Here is an 18,363-nt window from a genome sequence, read left to right as displayed (position 1 = left end):
CCCCCCCCAAGTAACCTCCAATCCTCCCTCGCTACTTCTCCCTAACTGTCTGACAGTGAAGTGATTGATGGTGCTCCAGAGAACTCAGCCTCCCCTTATCCTCCTCTCCGGGGTCCCGCTATCAGATCGTGTGTGTGCATGTAACTGCGTGTTTGTTTATTGTCTTATAAACTTAACTTCTAGTGGTCGACAAAAACACGCACCAAAATATTGCACATTTGGCTGTTTATTATTATTTATTCAGTTTTCGCTGTTAGCAATAAGATGAATATGTAATTGCTGCTGGTCCATTAATGCTATGTGTTGTCCCCATTATGGCTAAGATTGGGCTTTCTTGGCCATTAACTGTATAACACACACACACAGAGCACACGATTCACCATCCGCTTATTAGGGCTACTCCAACAGCACTCCTGTCACACACACATACACATAAAAACACACAAAGACACATACACTGGTAGTTATCTGCGTAGATTGGGGTTTGAACAAAGGTCACGGCCAAAGCCAGGGTGCCCACATGACCTCTGACCCAGTGGACCGCCTCCTCCGCGACGCACAGTCTGTCACTGTCCTTGGACGGGCCTGTTGGGTCGGTTCCCTCACAAACAAACCCTCCTTCTCTCACCGCTGATTACTAACAGACACGCAGATATGCTCTCCTAATGAAGGGAGAGCTGTGTGCTTCAGATAAAACTGAAGGTGTGTTTCAGGCCTGAGTGTCGGTTTGGTGTCCGGTCTCAGAAAGAGCCAGCAAAAAACTAATTTATACACATCCTCGCATTCTTAGTTTTATTTGATCATCTCGGGTGGTTAAGAAAATGATAAAGTGTCCTTAATATGTAGCAGAGGGATTGATTTTTCATGTTATACAGTTTATTTTCTGTTGAATATCTAATTTCGATAAATAATCATTTATTAAATGATCTTGTATATTTGGGAAGTTCTTCACCCATCACACCACAGTCTTGATCCTGATGTGATCTTTATTGTAACAACATATATGGACAGCTGTAGCCTCAGTCTCTTTTTTTTGTGATTCAGGACAAATTCAAAACTGTGTCTCTGTATAACTGAGCACCTCCAGTGGAGTGCTGTATGCACTTCTTACTGTGCATCTATCCAGGAGTACATTGGGCTGTTGTAAATCACCACATAAAGTATTTATAAGGTTAAACTTGGGAACTCTGCTGCCGTTAGCTTTTGAATTAGTGAACTCGGACCAAGGGAGAAGGACGGGGAGGGGAGCGGTGCTCTGACTTCTCGTCTGTGGATGGTTCGTTCATCAGCTTTAGAGAATCAAGAGTGCCACCTTGTGGTCGCTTCATCCTGCTGCCAGGGCAGCACGTTGACACAGATGTGAAACCGTAGGCAGTATTAATGCTGAAACACGCTGATCTGCTTCCATATGATCATTCATTGGACTCAGATTTTCACTTATTTACCTCTTAGCCTTTTAATCCTTGTGGGCGACACTGATAACAACGCGTATATAGTTTATCTTCCATGTTCCACATTCGTGCCACATCTACCCATCACGTGTAGAGATTCACGTTGTGGGTTTCTGTGGTGTAGCACTCACTGTGGCGTGGTCAGTGGTACAGTGAGTGTTGTGACTGAGTTTTTCCTTCCTCTCGGCTTAGAGTGGAGCTGTGGTTGTTATACTTAGCTGAGGATGTCTCACATCTTCTCTTGTTGGTGTCGACCTCCCTCGACAGACCACCTTACGCCCACTGGTGTACTCTCTAATGGCAGTCCCAGCGTCAGACATAAACATAGATATGACCGGGGCGCGGGAGCCGTGACTCATGGTAAACTGATAAAACTGCAAGATCTGGCGTAGAATTTAGGGGGGGGGGGGGAACGTGATCAGCTGAGTTTTGGAGAAGTTTTGATCCTCCGCTGGGTTTTATAGTATATAAATCTATCATAGAGTCGTCTGTGATGTCAAACCCACTGTTTTTCTCCTTTGTGTGTGTGAGTGTGAGTGAGTGAGTGAGCGTGAGTGTGTGTGTGAGTGGCTGTTTCCAGCCGCGCCATCACTTTCCGACGGCACCAATCATCCCCCTCCTTTTCAACTCCTCTATCTATTCGATCTCCTCGCTCACTCACTCACTCTCTCCCACTCTTTAACCTCTTGCGTGTCTCCAATTTCTTTTTTATCTTTTTTGTATTTTTCTCTCCTCTTTGAGAACAGTTCCTACTCTTTTGAGGCTTACTTCCTGTGTGTTGCAGGATGTGGGGAGGAGGTGGGGCTTGGGGGGTGTGGACTACTGTCATGTGCATGTGTGAGCGAGAGAGAAACAGAGAGAGAGAGAGAGAGAGAAGAGAGGGGAAGAGTAATTCAACCATATGATTTAATACACTCCTCCTTTTGGTTAGAGAGCGACAGAGAGAGGGAGAGTGAGAGTTATTCTTTAGGTCGCGTATACGCTCTCTCGCAGATATGACCAAGACAGCGGCAATAGCAGCAAAGGACTTCTCCAGTATGTGGTTGCCAGGTGAGTGACTGTCTGTGCAGCTCTCTATCGTTGCTGGCCTTCATTTACCAAGACCAATTAAGCTTTGCGTGAGTTAGAGGGACCTGTGTGTGTGTGTGTGTGTGTGTGTGTGTGTGTGTGTGTGTGTGTGTGTGTGTGTGTGTGTGTATGTGTGTGAGAGATTGTGATATGCTGTTGATTAATGCCAGTGGGTCTAACAAGCTCAGCTAATTGGGGAACATCAAAGGGTGAGAGGTGGTACGAGGGATGGAGGGGAGGTGGATGGATGGATGGATGAGTGGACGCCTGTCTCTTGCATAGGCAAAGGTCAGACACTTCACCAGCCCGTAGCATGCCTCTGTTTGTGTGTGTGTGTGTGTGTGTGTGTGTGTGTGTGTGTGTGTGTGTGTGTGTGTGCGTGTTTAAACTGAATATTGAATGCTAAATAACCTTGAGGAAAATGTAATGAAAAGTTTATTTGAAGAGTCTTTTCTAACATTCAGCTAATGAAAGGCGACTCCTGCAGCTCGACTGTGTTTCTGTACTGAGATTACTTTTCATTGTCCATCATCAAAACGCTTTCTCTCCAGTGATGAGCGCCGTTACTTGTGTGTTCACTTTACAGATGTTTTTTCTGATAAAGTGCATCTTTAAAGCTGGAGGATACTTTGTGTTTTTGTGTGTGCGATGGAGCATTGCATTGATTATTGCTCATTTTCAAGTCTGTCAATGAATTCCAAACTCTCTGATTTAAGGACAGTTATGTAAAAAAACCCTTTTTTTTAGCCTCAGCATTTACAAATAATGCGGAGTAGGAATAGTGTAACTCTTCCTACTCTGCGTCTGGGTGGTCCGCTCAGCACAGCCTATGAGAACAGGCAGACAAAGTCTCGGTTGACCGACGACCTACGAGAGATCAGCAAGCAGTTAGCTGACTCACCCGTTACCCGAAATACAATTTCTAAATGTCAATTAGCTCACATTACTCAGTCTTTGTCGTCGAGATAGAATTTCTAAAAAATATATATATATATAAGATCTGTGATGTTCACGGTTTATCAGTGAGTGATTCACGGCACAACATTCACAGAGTCACTCCTTAACCTCATGTGGTCACTGCTGTGACCTCTGGGAAGTTACTCTGACCAAAGTGACATGTCCTTCTCGCAAACTTCAACAAACGGCACATCACGCCAGATTATGTAACGCACAGCTTCACAAAGGTGCACCGGTGTGGAAAGCCAGTGCGGTAAACATTCGTGTATATCGGGAATAATCTTGTACAATTATTTTTGATGTGTCACCTCGTGAGCCGTGTTTAGGTTTTCTGTAAAGTTAATCATTTTTGCTCATTTTAAACATTGAAAGTAAATGAATGAGGGAAATTAAGTGTGGAAATTTGAAAGCACTCAGTTTTATTAATCTGGTCAAAGTACATCATTGTCATCTGTAAAAAAAATTTATTTACACTGTAGAAGTGGGAAAAAATGATTTTATGGGCATTATGTGGTGGTGACCTTTGTCTCTCAGTTCCAGCAGCATTTGGTTACATTCATGTGTTTTATTCACTTGTATGAGGCATTTTTATGTGTTACAAACAAAAAAACACAACAATAGTAACTTAGATTAAACAAACGACCCAAACTGACAAGAGCAGAGACCCTCATGACATGTTATGGTCTTGTTGTGGCATCCCAAATTTGTTCCTTCAGGTTCTCACTGTATTTGTTTTTTCAGCTTGAGTTCTTCTCTTGATTCCTAAATCATCGTTTTATTATTATTATTATTTCTAATATTATTAATATCTGTCCAGCCTCATATTTTATCATTACTATATTAACAATTTAGACACTAACATGTTCTTCCTGCTTGTCTCATCCTGGCACAGATATGCGATTGGTGTTGACATGACTCTTTGACATTCACTTTTAAATGGAAAATGTTTCTTTGCAATCAAATTCGGCAACCCTCAGCACCGCTCGGCTTCTCAAATCTGTAGTTAGTAAGTTTTATGACTCCAGTTCCCAGACACCCCCCTTGGCGCTGGGGTTATGTCCTGAATCAGGAAGTTGGGTGAAGAGTTGGTGGGGAGGGGGGGAAGGGAGGGGGGTTGCAGTGGAGTTTCATCTCGGCCAAAATACCCAGAGGAGAATAACAGAAACAGTCCAGACTGAGCACAGGCACTGTTGTTCCTTGTTCCTTTCTATTGCATCATTTATTCATGACACAGGATTATACAGCATTAAATTTGCTCTGCTGTGGATTCACTCAGTATGGTGAAGCAACTCTGAACTCTACTGTTTAACTCCAAGGGCTGCATATGCTGTAGTGGAGCAACAATGACCGGGCTGAGCAATTAAACCTGTTAGAAGCACTGTCTTATCCCTGCAGTAAATGCAGTTTGCACCACATGTGCAAAAAAAAAAAACAGTCAAGAGATGCGTCCTCCGCTTACACTTTAAACATGTTCAAAGTGTGTAAGTCACCCCAACACGAAATTATTTGTGTTTGTGTGTGCAGCAGTGTGTTGTAAAAGAGAGGGAGGTTTTAAAAGAGTGAAAGAGAGAGTGAGAGAGAGAGAGCAGGCTAATATTAATAGCCTCGCTGACAGTAAGTGTTGGGTTTAGCACTCTGCGCTCAACCCGGTACAAGGGGAAGTCGGGAGGGGAAGTGAGAAAAAGACACTACATCTTGATATACTGTCCCACCACTGTATTACTGACCACATTATCCACCATGCTACTGTCTGTAGACCATTTTTAACCATGAATCAACGCGCACCTTCTCCCCGTGTCCTGCGACGGGGCAGCGCAGTGCGATAGGCAGCACTTTGGGAGCTCTGCATTACTTCGGTTTTATGAGCTGGGCAATCATTTTATATGAGGAGGGGGATTTGGCTTTAGTATTGTACACTCCACGCGCTGAAGATCGCAGTGTAACAGGGCCCAATGTGGAAGAAGTGGAAATTTTACAGTGTGTTATAGATTTTTGCTGTGGGGTACAGTTTGTTACGCGTGGCAAAAATTTGTGATTATTTAGAGGAAGATGTTATTTCTGTGCATATTCGGTGGGTTTTTGTCAGAAGTTGAGCAACACTGGGCAGTTTTGTTTTTTTTTGGTTTCACTAATAGCCACATCACGTAACGCTGAAAGCAGGTGCCAAATGAAATGCTGGAATAACCGCAAACTGACCAGAATAATATATTAACCAGATGTTTGCATCCGCATCGTTGGGTGACCGATTTATCTTCAGCTATTTAAGGGAAATCCTGCAGTCAGTGTGTGTGTGTGTGTATGCACATGCGTGTGTGTGTGTGTGTGTGTATATTTACACAGGGTTATAGCCACTGGCAGCAGAATGGCGCTTTTCAAGCTGATCATCACTTCCCCCTTTCCCTAAAGACACTATGTGTACCAAAGTCCACTGTTCTCACATCTGTTTCACTGAGACGAATGTGTTTCTGCAGCTGAATGAACATCTGATAAGGGAGTGACTCTTGATCGGTATCACTTTTTACGATTAGTGACTGCACTTTACTGATGCTTTGCTAATTTAAAACTGGCCTGGGGTCAGTGTTGGTCAGCAGAGCATCTTCTTCGTGTGTGATTACTGCCCCCTGATGGCGAAAACAATGCTTGACCACTTGCTTGTTGGACATTTTCTATATTTAAGGTGTCATGCTGATAAAAGGCAGAGGGAAGATGTACAGTTTATGTCATGTGCAGCCCGTGAGACTACAGGATGAAGAGAGGAGACATAAAGAGGAGAGGAAGGGGGGAAAGAGTAGAGAGAAAAAGGAGGAGGGAGACTGAGAGTTTATTATGCAGGTGGCAGATATAATTAGTTGGTCGTTGGGCAGATTTGCATGTTTTCACAAAAGGGAAGTAGCGCTGTGTATCTGTGTGTGTTTGTGTGTGCGCATGTTAAGGAGTCAGAGCAGGAGGGAAAAAAAGGGTTTCAAATGGACACAACAGTTTGTGGTTTCAGACAAATAAAAAGGCTTTTATAATAAAATGGTACTGTTGTACTGTAACATAGAAAGAAAACTGCTAGAGAAACACCCACACACACACACGTGTGTGTAGTTATATATAAACACCCGCTCACCCACACTAATTATCTTCAGTCCCATCTTTCCTGTACACCCTGCTACCAAAATGCTCCCGTGTTTTTGTGTAATAAAGTAATTAAAGCCTTTAGCTTATTGTCTCCCTCCATTCATTGCTGTTGCTATAGGGACTGTCCCAATTCAACCAGGAAGTGATGTGGTCTTGTAATGAGTGACACACAGTGTGAGACATTTTTAGTACACCAAGTCTCCCACGTAAACACCTTGAGTTAAATTTAGAACGAGCAGACACCTTGGGTCAACCTACTCTTATGTTAAACCACTAATTGGAAAGAAAGAATGAATGAATGTGGGCTCAGTGAATGATTCAGCTACATTGTGTGGTGTACAGTGTGTAGGCTCAGGCTGTGACCTGAAAACATTTAACCCTAACCTATCTGAGATGAGCGCCCTGGCCGTACTCTTTTCCCTTCTGTCATCTAGATTGTCTCCGCTTGCTTCTTCTGTTATTCTGTCGCTCTCTGCACTTTTTATCTGACACATATTTAGGAGTCAGCCTGTCTGACTTGTTTATCTGCGTGCTTTCCTGTTACAGATATCAGGATGTCAAAGCCAGGAGAGGCTGAAAAAGTCGGGGCTGACTCACCATTGGAGGGCACAGGTAAGCGGCGAGGGTCTGAGAGGCAGACGGCAAACACACACGCACACGTACACGTGATTTAATGCGGAATATATATGTTAAAAAAACCCAAAAAAACAAAAAGAGCAACACATGCATGACTTCGGAAATTGCAGCTGTAAGTTGATGCAGTGATGAAGATGTCATTTATCACTTTTTCCTTTGCCACCCACGCAGATTCAGAGCGGAATGGACCAGAATCAAATCATCAGGTACATGTGACTCCTGTGTATTTACCTTCATCTCCCCCCCCTTCATCTTTTTTCTGATTGATCCACCTAAGAAGAAGATTCAGTGTTGCACACACACTCCAGCACAGAGTCTGACATAAAAAAAAATATTTACTTGCAACATTTTGATAAAAAAGCTCCATCAAACCTGCCTTTCCTTTCTTTTTTTTTTATCTGTTTTCACCAAAAGTCGGTACTTCCAGACAAACTAACCATCACTTCCCCCATCGATTAGTCCCTCAGTTATTTGCAAGTAACATCGCAAGCTAACTTTTCACACAGTCAGGAATCCAGATATCCATTTTTCTTTTAGCAGAGATGGAATATGATGCATTTTGAAGTAATTTCTAAGACTGTGTCTAATTCTTCTCTTCTAGACTCAGTCAATGAAAGCCTGTCCTTTTCCTCTGTCACCAAACCTGAGCAGCACCAAGGTGAGTGTGTGCTTTTGCGTGTGTGTCCACATTACTGAACTGTGTGTGTGTGTGTGTGTGTCTGAGCCTGTGTTTGCGTTTGTGCATCTTTTGTGTCTCAACGTCACACGCTGGGTTTTATTGACGGTACGGCTGCTTCAGCTTTGTGTTCATTTCTATGCACTGAATTACTCTTTTGTCACGCTCGACGTTGAGGTTGATAATGTGTCGACTCTCCACCCAGTCCCCAATGTAAACACGTTTGCAAAGAGCAGAGAGTATGATGGCACTCGTGTTTTTCACAAAGCCTTTTCAGTACTGAAGTAAATCTGAAATATTACTTCTCACCAAAAGGTAAAATCTTCCCTATTTGCATACCACAAGAGATATTCAAATAGGTACGCTGGAAAAGATCCCCTCTGTCTGTCTGAACATGGCTGGGTCTGGGAGGAAAGATCAACTCTTTGAGAAGGATGGGACAGGGGAAAAAAGTCTAGTGGAGTTGTATTTTATCACACAGACTGGGGACACATTTGAAGCATTCGAGGAAATTGCACGCTTTAAGACATTCTAATGATTTATCCTAGTGAGCTATGTGTCTTAAACATGGATAAATTCTTATAGTCTCATGCTCTAGAATTGAGTTAAAGTAGCACTTAATTGGTCCAATATTATCCAAAGATATTTAATATTTTCCTAACTTATGGATATCTGTGACAGGATGGCATTTGCTTGCATAGTCTCGATTGGATAATTACAAACACGTTTATATCAAATCGAGCTTTAATTCTAGCGCTGGCCCTCTAACCGTGTTTCCATTTCTGTATATGCTTTGCTGTTATGTCTTCATCTTAGAATAAGATGGAGGAGTGTGCTGACATGTCCCCAGCCCTCCCTTCCTCTCACGGCCCGACCCCCTCACAGACTGCTCTGCAACACACACAGCTCATGCTGACCGGCTCCCAGTTAGCAGGGGTAAGACTGACTTGTAGTATGCTCACACAGACACGCACTTGGCTTTTGCTTTTGCCTCGCTCGCTCCTCTGGTGGTGCTTTTTGAACACTTTGTTTCCCTCTTTTGTCACCTTTGTGCATTTCCCACTCTTGATTTCTTAATCCTCTCCTCTCCTTGCTTCTCCTCTCTTCTCTCGTCCTTTCCACCAGTTGACAGCTCTGTTGCCGGCGCAGCAGCAGCTGTTGCTGCAGCAGGCTCAAGCGCAGCTCCTGGCTGCAGCTGTGCAGCAGTCCAATGCAGCCCATGCAGCTCACGCTGCCCACGCAGCCGCCCAAGCCAATCAGCAAGCTCAGGCAGCTGCAGCAGCCAATCAGCAAGCCCAGCAGCAGCAGCAACAACAACAACAGCAGCAAGTGGGTCAGTCGGGGCAGCAGACTCAGTCGCAGTCCCAGGGACAGAATACACAGGAGCAGAGCGCCCAAAGCGTCCCTGTCCCACCTCCTCCATCCCAGCTCACCCTCTCCCAGCCAATCCAGCTCACTGCCCAGGTACTGGCTGCCGTTAAAGCCACTTCCTGATGAGCGGCGTGATTGAGGAGCCGCTATCAATCCATGGAGCAGCTCATAATGCATGTCTACTGTAGATTTCGTGATTCACAGTTTCCACCTTGCATGAACGCACACATTTTCCTTTTCTTAACTCTGACGTGACAGAAAAAGTTTTTCCTTTCGCTTCTACGCGTTCTGTTGGTATACATTTCATATACCTCCTTTCCTGAGCTGGAGGAACCGTATATAACATACGAGCACATTTTGATGTGACTAAGCCGTCCTTCTGCTTGTAGAATTGCAAAATGTTATCGTCTGTCTGATGTGTCCGTTCTCTCTCTCTCTACTGGAAAGGACATTCAGCAGCTGCTGCAGCTACAGCAGCTGGTGTTGGTCCCCGGCCACCCGCTCCCGTCTCCTGCCCAGTTCCTCCTTCCACAGGCACAGCAGAGCCAGCAAGGTGGGGAGGCCCTTTATGGCAGAATAACTTATAGATACAGTCATTTAGACACAAATTATACACAGAACTCATATTTTGCTTTTCTTCTTTAGGACTCCTATCGACACCAAATCTTATTCCGCTACCTCAGCAAAACCAAGGGAGCCTGCTCTCTGCTCCGACTAGAATGGGGCTTCAGGCACAGGTACAAGGAAACTTTGAAGCTTTAGTCAGTGGAAAAGAAAAACCCAGCCTCAGCAGCACGAGTCATTAACAAACACTTCTGTTTCTGTCTCACTCTCACTTTCACTCCTCCCGCTGCAGCGAGATAAGGGTGTGGAGGTGAGTGGTGGAGGTGTGACCACGGTGCCTTCCGTGACCTCTCACCCCGAGGACCCCAGTGACCTCGAAGAGCTGGAACAGTTTGCCCGCACTTTCAAACAAAGACGCATCAAACTAGGCTTCACACAGGTAAGTGAGACACCCCTCTACACCAACACTACATGCTTTGGGTTTTTTTTGGTGAATACATTTTAATTTCTTTTGCTTTTAATCTGTCCATCAGGGAGATGTAGGCTTGGCCATGGGGAAGCTGTACGGCAATGACTTCAGCCAGACCACCATCTCCCGCTTCGAAGCCCTCAACCTGAGCTTTAAGAACATGTGCAAGCTGAAGCCACTGCTGGAGAAGTGGCTGAATGATGCAGGTGAGATCACTGCAGTCACACAAACTGGAATATCAGATTGAGATAGAGATGATTCACAGTATTTTCCAAGAACTGCAGATGCACAGAGTAGGTGTTATGACTGTTGTCAGTTGAACGTTAAGCTTGTGTGAACGTGCTGGTGAATTTGCCCTTCAGAGACCATGTCCATAGACAGCACCCTGCCCAGCCCCAGCTCCCTGTCCTCACCCTCTCTGGGCTTCGACGGCGTTCCCTCGCGCCGCAGAAAGAAGAGAACCAGCATCGAGACGAATGTACGTGTGGCCCTGGAGCGCTCTTTCATGACGGTAAGATGAGTCAACTTATTATTACAGTGACTGTCTTTTTTTCTGTATTACACAGGACTCTTTTATCTTTATCCCTTTTATGTTGGTGTTGCTCATAGGTTATACACCAAAAAAAACAAAACAACTAAATGTGGATTTTAAAATATTAAAAAAGTCACCGAAATACTTACTTAATAATACTTAATCTTGCCCCAAATGCAAGATCCACCGAGGCAGACTGATCTGACAGTAGCTGGCTTCGCCCCTCTTAAAGTGTTTTTAAGTACAAATAAAGATGTTTGTGGTTTCCTGTCACCACTGTGTATGGTTTTGTTGTCAGCCTCGCAGCACTTGTAACAAACACATTGACAAATGAAGCCTTCAGCTTCATTAGACACCTGACAGTAAAGTAATTTGTGTACACAGCCTTTTATTTTCTGTAATTTTCAGATTTTCATTCTTTGTGGTTGTGAAAATTCTTCACATCTTGCCGTTGTTAATATTTTCCATCATGCCGCCTTCTGCAGAACCAGAAGCCTACCTCAGAGGAGATCCTGCTGATCGCCGAGCAACTCAACATGGAGAAGGAGGTGATCCGGGTCTGGTTCTGCAACCGCAGGCAAAAAGAGAAGCGCATCAACCCGAGCAGTGCCACTCCTCCTCTGCCCAACCAGCCCCCCACAGCCCCACCAGCGCACAAGCCACCCTGCTACAGCCCTCACATGGTACGCCTAGTCGAACGCATTGCAGCAACTTTCCCAAAAGTATTTTTATCGAAGTCGTCGGTAATAAACTCGCCGCTGTCCTCTTTTTCCTCTCTGACAGATGTCCAGCCAGATGTCACAGGCCGTGACGAGTCTCAGCAGCACATCGGTGACCACCATGTCCTCCGTCTGCCCTCTGACTTCCAGCCTCACCTCCACCCACCCCTCTCTCAGCTTAACCCACACCCCACTCAGCTCCACTCCCTCCCCGGCAACTCCACCTCCTCCACCTATTCCTCCCCGCAGCACAGCCAGCCCGGCCACCCCCAGCCACAGCACACTCAACCTTAACACAGGGTAAGAGGCCACGAGGCCTTCACAGCAAAGCACCTCAGAGCACCTCTTACCACCGCAGCTTTCACCCAAATAAACGCAGGTTTGACGATAGTGACAGAGAGACATATGTGGCGTAGCTGTTGTTCTGTCTTTGACAGATTTGATACCTCTCTGAGTTTGACGACTGACTGCTGTGGATCCTGAACGTGGAGCGTCATCTCTGGTGCTAGCAGTGTTGGAAAATTAAAAGCAGCAATTCAGTGCAGAAAAAGAAACGTTCCAGTTTTTATTGGCAACACCCGTTTTGTGCTTGTGAAGAAAATAAACTTTGCAAACAGGAAATATAATATTTTGGACATAACTCAATTCAAAGTTGTGACAAGCACATTTAAAAAAGATTAATTCGCCTCCACTGTCAGCAGAAGTATCAGAAAATATACATCAAAAAATATGTGTAGGAAAAAAAGGGGAACTGCTGTGCTCCTTTTTAGCTCCATATCCCTCTAGACTAGCTCTGCATAATAATTCATAATAAGCCTGAATTATCTTATACCAGCTCCCTGTGCAGCTCCTCAGTTTATCTCCCTTTAGGCCAGTTTTCTTCTGATTGCCTCTCATAAACAAAATAGTTAAACAGAAAGTGAATAGGGCTGATGAGCCTGAGATGATTAGGTTAAGTATATTGTGCTCACTGACGCTATGTGGAGTCATAAGTAGACAAAAAAGAAGGTCTTAGACTGAAAATTTAGAGCCACCTGAAGCCTAAATATTTATCTCACACGGATTACGTTTACATATACTTGTATCATTAACCCGAATACTAATTAGTCATTTAATATGAGTAATATTATGAAATGCAAAGGATTAATATTTAAAATCAATCTATGTGCGTGGTTGAACATTAACCTTACCCACCAGCAACATGAAGTCAGAGGTGAATCATCGGTTTTAATCATTTATCTTGATCTGCAGTCTGAAAACACAACTGCATACGGCCACACATTTCCACAAACGCTGCTCACAATCAATACTGCACTGCTCCACGCTCGGTTCAGCTGCAATTTGTAGTTAAATGCTTTTTACTGTACACACAAACACACAAACAGTGACTGAGCACATAAGCATTAACTGATATCCCAGCATGCCGCTGGATGCCACTGCTTCCCCTGTGCAGCAGTGCATGCTAACTCTGTGTGTGTGTGTGTGTGTGTGTGTGTGTGTGTGTGTGTGTGTGTGTGTGTGTGTGTGTGTGTGTGTGTGTGTGTGTGATTTTTGTGTTCACAGCTTATGGCGAATGGGTAAAAAGAATGGTGACGTGTCTAACTACATCACCGATTTTGCTGCAAACCTGAGGTGAATACGACTGAAGCACACACACACACACACACACACATTACACACTTTAGACAGTTCAGATGTGTTTCTTCATTATTTCATGTGAATTCTGTGTTAAGATGAATAATACTTCATTAGGTTGCTCTGTTTCTTTCTGCATTTCGAACCTCGTTTGCATTTGTGCAGCCAACAGTCAGCAAACTTCTGCTCTTTATACGTGCTGAGATGAATTTGCCTTCTGCCTGTCCTTGCCACTAAACCTGCTTTTTCCTCCCCTCCCTCACCTTTTCTCCTCTGCCTGTCTCTGTTTGTGTGTCTGCTTGCACATGTGTCGTGCTTGGTGCGTGTGTGCGCGCGCGTGTCACAACAGGAACACTGTGATGGGAGTTAACACAGGGATGAATCAAGCCCTCCTCGGTAACAATCCCCTGGCCACTATCCAAGGTGTGTGTGTGTGTGTGTGTGTGAGAGAGAGAGAGAGAGAGAGAGACATTGAAAGGAAAATAGGAGAGAGAATAACAAAAAAGAGGAACAAAGCCTGCCTTCAGCCCCTCTCATAAACAGAATAAAATTAAAAGGTCAAAGCTGAGGTGGAGGTGAGGTGGTGTGCAGTATTATTTCATTTCTTGAGCAGTCTCAGGGTCAGAGAATACATAAAAAGACCCAACTTCAGCAGAAAGGCGGTGCATCTTCCTCCTCTAAAACTGTTAGAGAAGTCATCCTCTCAAACACACCTACACACATAAATGTTAAAACTCAAATGCACACTCTTCAGGACCCCTACATAAACCTTCCTACACTCAAGAACAAGACAAAAATAGCCACAAAAAAACTTTTGTGTCCCACAAGAGTGACCAGGGAAGAGTCCCAGCTAACGTCAGTTTAGCAGAGCTAGTTTTTAACCTCGCTTTGTGGGGTGACAGCGTGAAGGGGGAGGGAGCTGCAGTAAAAAGAGAAGTGTGAGGATGAGTAATACAGTTAATACATGGTGGGTGAATCAGGTCGCACACGCTGATTACCGACTGGAGACACGGATGAATGGGCAAACAAGTGTGTTCATCCACAGTTGAGAGAGCTGCAGAGAAGAGGAATAAACTTATTTGTCATACATTATCATCTACATGCATGAACCCATCCCATCAAGTGTCTGTGTGTAAGTGACGGTGGTGGTTTACGTTAATGTGTGGGCTTGTTTCTGTCTTCATGCTGTCTCACGCATCCTTTTCATCTTTTTATCTAATCATCAAAAATATGTTGAGAGTTTGAGGGAAAACCTCAGAAGAAATCTTTTCGAGGCAGTCTGTTTGGGAAGTTCGTCATAAGTCATCTTTCAGTTTAGGTGAAGTTCTTTTTATATCGGTAATTCAAATAGCAGGCAGAGGACTTATGGATTGTTGTCAGAGTATCTAAAGTCAACAGGGGATTTTAATCTTAAAACATCACTGAAAACCAAACGTTATCACCGAAAAGCTAAAAAACCACCATAATTTGTTCTTAACAGGCTGTAAATCAGTCAACACATAAGACATTCTCCACTTTAGAGCTGTCTGGTAGCCAAATACTTCTGTTAAAGTGCCCATGTTATACTTTTAGTCTTCCTCTTTCCTTTAAAGGGGGCCGATTATGTTTATTTCCCCTTGCTTTTATTCTCGGACTCCACTTGAGTAGCTTTGCATAATTCACAGTTAAAAATAATCAGCATAAATCAGCATAAATGTACCTTATTTTGGCCCTCAGTGCAGCCCTACTGTTCACCCACCGTCTTGGAAAAAGCGGTTTTATTACCTTTCCCTTTAAGGCCACACATTTCTCTTGGAGCGTTTGCGGTAAACAACACAAAGCCAAGATGATAATATTAAATATAACTGCTCTCGATGATCATACAGAGCCAACGGTGGGAATAAACCTTCTTATCAATGTTCCAAGTAAATATATTTCTAAAGGTGCTATTGGCATGAAATTCTCACCAGATGTCAGTAACAACCCATCTAGTCCACACATGCCAAAAAACACAGATGTCCATAAGTTATGTGTAGTGATGGTAAATGACACAGGGTAACAGTATTACTGAAATGTATTTAATACTTTGTACAAAAGGCTTTATTGGCAATGACAGCCTAAAAACGCCTCATGTATGGAGAAACTAGTTGTGTGCATTGCTCAGGTGTGATTTTGGCCCGTTCTTCCACACAAACAGTCTCTGAGCTTTAGTCATTTCATAGATTTTCAGTGGCTTTCAGATGATTGGTCTCCATGTTATTCAGCAAACCCTAAATCATCTTCAGCATGCTTTTTCTTCAGCAATGAAGTCCTGTGTGGCACCTGCTGATTCAAGGTCCTTGGCTCTTGGATAACTCTTCTGATAATTCTTTTCACTCCAAAAGATGCTCGCAGGTAGCTTGAGTAGATTAGAATTTCTTCTGTAATGCCATCACTATGTCTGCAACAATAAAGTTGTGAAGGGCTTGAAGGTGCTCATTAGTTTTACCCATCATGAGATGTTTATTGTACGAGATCTTTTTATAGGCCACCAGCTGGTACTAAACTAGATTACTTTCTAATTACAGATGGATTTTAGTTGGTTAGATGGGTTGTTAGTGACATCTGGTGATAATTTCATGTCAGCAGCACCTTTAGAAATGTATTTACATAGAACATTGACAGAATGTAGAATAGATAGATAGATCTAGCATATGAGACACGGTGACTTGATTTTACTTTCTCGCTCAGCTGCTTCTGCAACTCTAAAATGTTTCATATGCAGGGGCGAAGAACTGAACTTTTATTACTTACTCCATTACCTTTTTTGAAACCACAATAGAAGAAGATGGCAGTGAGACCTGCTATGATGTACAGAGACGGTGACACAAAAAAACAGGAGGCAGAGCTGAAGATACTCAGATATTTATTGGGAGTGATGGAGATGTAGTCCGAGAGGCAAGGCTGAGATGGTTTGCAGAGGAGGGATAGTGAATATATTTGAAAAGGGATGTTGGAGATGGAGCTGCCAGGTAGGAGAAAAAAGGGAAGACCACAGAGAAGTATGAATGTAATGAAGGCGGAGATGCAGAGGGCTGGTGTGACAGAGGAGGATGCTAATGACAGGATGAGGTTGGGGCAGATGATCCACTGTGGCGACCCCTAATGGAAAGAAGAAGATGATGCTACAGCAATAGACAAATCACAATATAATTACTAACAGGGCTAATGCTACAGTCTTTCTGCTTCTCTTTTGCTCTTTACTGCGTAACTCTAAGAGAAGGCCGTATTTACAAATGTTTCTTTTCCCAAAGAACAAACATTAGAAGTTGTACAGGCAGTTAATGCTTCCATCGAAGCTGCAGGTTTTGCCACAGTGTCGTGAAATTAATACATTTGTTTGGCATCCAAGCCCAGCCTCAGGGGGTCACCTGCTAGTTCACTCCTCCTTGTCCTACTCCTACAATCCCAAGCACAGATAAATGGGAGAGTTGAGTCAGGAAGGGCTTCGGATCTGTGCCCGATCAACTAAGTGGGTCCCTCTGCTGTGGTGACCCACTGGGAATAAAGGAGCAATCAAAAAGGCATCCTTGGTTTTGCTGTATAGTACACAATCGACCGCAGATCTTTGGTTTTGTTTTTGTGTGAGGTCTATTAGACAGCTATGCTATTTATGTACGTAACCAACGCTGCCTCACTGTCGAGAGAGCAGGGTGAAAATAGGCAGCATGAAATTATAAAAGCATGCAAACCTATTTCAGTAAATCCGCAAAATAAAATAAGCCTGCAGATGTGCGTAAAATGAGCACTTTAAAAAAAAAGTGTTCCTTATGCTAAACAGTCATAAACATGAGTGTAATTAAAATTCAGCTCTCTATCTTTGGTACAGTCTGTGCATGAAACAGCCAATCACAGATCTCCGATCAGCTAAACTGATGCAAACCTGATCCCCTAAGATTAGCTCGCTGAAGATATTTCACAATGTTCGATTATTTTTAACAAGTTGTTACATCTCTTGCCAGTGTGTTGAAATGGGGACTGACATTAGGTTTTTTTGGAAAGAAGAATTTCCCACTTTTTTCTAACACAGGGTAGGATCTGTGCTGCAGGAAGTCATTTAGTTCAGCAGTGGAAGGTGAAGAAGCCTGAGAGAAGGACCACTGTTACTAAACTAAAGATGATGAATCCCCAAAAGAAATAAGAAAAAAAGACAAATACTAAAAGCCAAAACTTAATATAGTATTGATTTTATATTCTGATATACTGTGAAAGTGTCCTCTGGCCACGGTGGGCAATTTTATTAACCTTTTTTCTCTCTCTGCCTCAGCCCTAGCAGCCAGTGGTGGCCACCTACCTCTTTCCACTCTTGAGGGTGGGAGCAAGGTGATGCTGGGGGCATCCGGGGGTCAAGGTGGGGGCATCCCCTCCTCCCTCTTCCTCAACCACCCCGCCCTCCTCCACATTGGCCAGAATCCCAACGCCGGACTGGTCAGCACCACCGTAGCCAAAGTCTCCCAGTCCTCGCCCTTCCCCTCGGCCAGCAGTATCAGCCCCACACCCTGCTCCCCCTCTCCCTGCTCCAGCCCCGCCTCTTCCTGCTCCTCCAGCGAAATGGCACACAGCCCGCCCTCTCTGGGCGGGGCCAAGATCGAGTGACCCCCTCCAAGGGCCAATCAGAGAGGAGGAGGAAGGAGGATACTATAACCTCGCCTTTCACACCAAAGCTATCTCTTTCTCTCTCTTGTGCTCTTCTTTCGTTATTTTTCTTTTCCTCAATGGCTCTCTCTCTCCTTCTCTCCCAGTCTTTCGATGCCAAAAATACACAGAATGAAAGAGGAGAGATGGAGGGAAAGAGGTGAAAGAGGGGAGAAGGGAGAGAAAGGAGAAGATTGAAACCAAAAATCTTTATCTATCCAAAAAAAAACCCAAACAAAGATGGAAAGGAGGCAACGTGGGACCTTTTTGTCAAGAACACGTGATGTCGACACGGCACCTCTCCACTCTTTCTCTTTGAAGGAAAGCAAACCGATGACTCTTTAACAAAGAGATGGTAGAGGTGCTCGTCGAAGTGCATAAACCAAAAATGACAAAAGAAAAACTTTACTATATGACAAAGGAATGGCGCAAGGACAAAAAAAATGAAGAAGAGGAGGACTTTGCTTTCTTTTTTTTATTGTTGTTATTATTAATAAGAAAAGCTGCGG

General features: G+C 43.9%; 1 protein-coding gene across 7 annotated transcripts in view; it reads left to right on the top strand.

Moving 5' to 3' along the window:
- Window positions 1-17,932, top strand: part of pou2f2b (POU class 2 homeobox 2b) — a 62,119-nt gene extending 44,187 nt beyond the window's left edge. For 2 of the 7 annotated variants that reach the window (XM_013910544.1, XM_013910543.1), the window contains 15 exons: window positions 7,146-7,211; window positions 7,407-7,441; window positions 7,837-7,893; window positions 8,728-8,847; window positions 9,037-9,375; window positions 9,730-9,835; window positions 9,928-10,019; window positions 10,139-10,285; window positions 10,380-10,521; window positions 10,678-10,826; window positions 11,333-11,530; window positions 11,631-11,866; window positions 13,130-13,198; window positions 13,551-13,624; window positions 17,487-17,932. In XM_013910544.1, coding sequence (XP_013765998.1) covers window positions 7,146-7,211; window positions 7,407-7,441; window positions 7,837-7,893; window positions 8,728-8,847; window positions 9,037-9,375; window positions 9,730-9,835; window positions 9,928-10,019; window positions 10,139-10,285; window positions 10,380-10,521; window positions 10,678-10,826; window positions 11,333-11,530; window positions 11,631-11,866; window positions 13,130-13,198; window positions 13,551-13,624; window positions 17,487-17,815 — 2,159 coding nt within the window. In that variant the 3' untranslated portion in view covers window positions 17,816-17,932. Of the gene's footprint in view, window positions 1-2,378; window positions 2,502-7,145; window positions 7,212-7,406; window positions 7,442-7,836; window positions 7,894-8,727; window positions 8,848-9,036; window positions 9,376-9,729; window positions 9,836-9,927; window positions 10,020-10,138; window positions 10,286-10,379; window positions 10,522-10,677; window positions 10,827-11,332; window positions 11,531-11,630; window positions 11,867-13,129; window positions 13,199-13,550; window positions 13,625-17,486 lie in introns of those variants that run through there. The other 5 variants (XM_013910545.1, XM_013910547.1, XM_005731835.2 and 2 more) reach the window with 5 other exon arrangements.
- Window positions 17,933-18,363: the final 431 nt, after the last annotated feature.

The sequence above is a fragment of the Pundamilia nyererei genome, unplaced genomic scaffold, assembly GCF_000239375.1.
Source record: "Pundamilia nyererei isolate P.nyererei 1_Seehausen unplaced genomic scaffold, PunNye1.0 scaffold00045, whole genome shotgun sequence".
In the NCBI taxonomy this organism is placed as follows: Eukaryota; Metazoa; Chordata; class Actinopteri; order Cichliformes; family Cichlidae; genus Pundamilia; species Pundamilia nyererei.
Note: the sequence above shows the minus strand (reverse complement) of the source record. Positions and strands in the feature narration are given on the sequence as shown.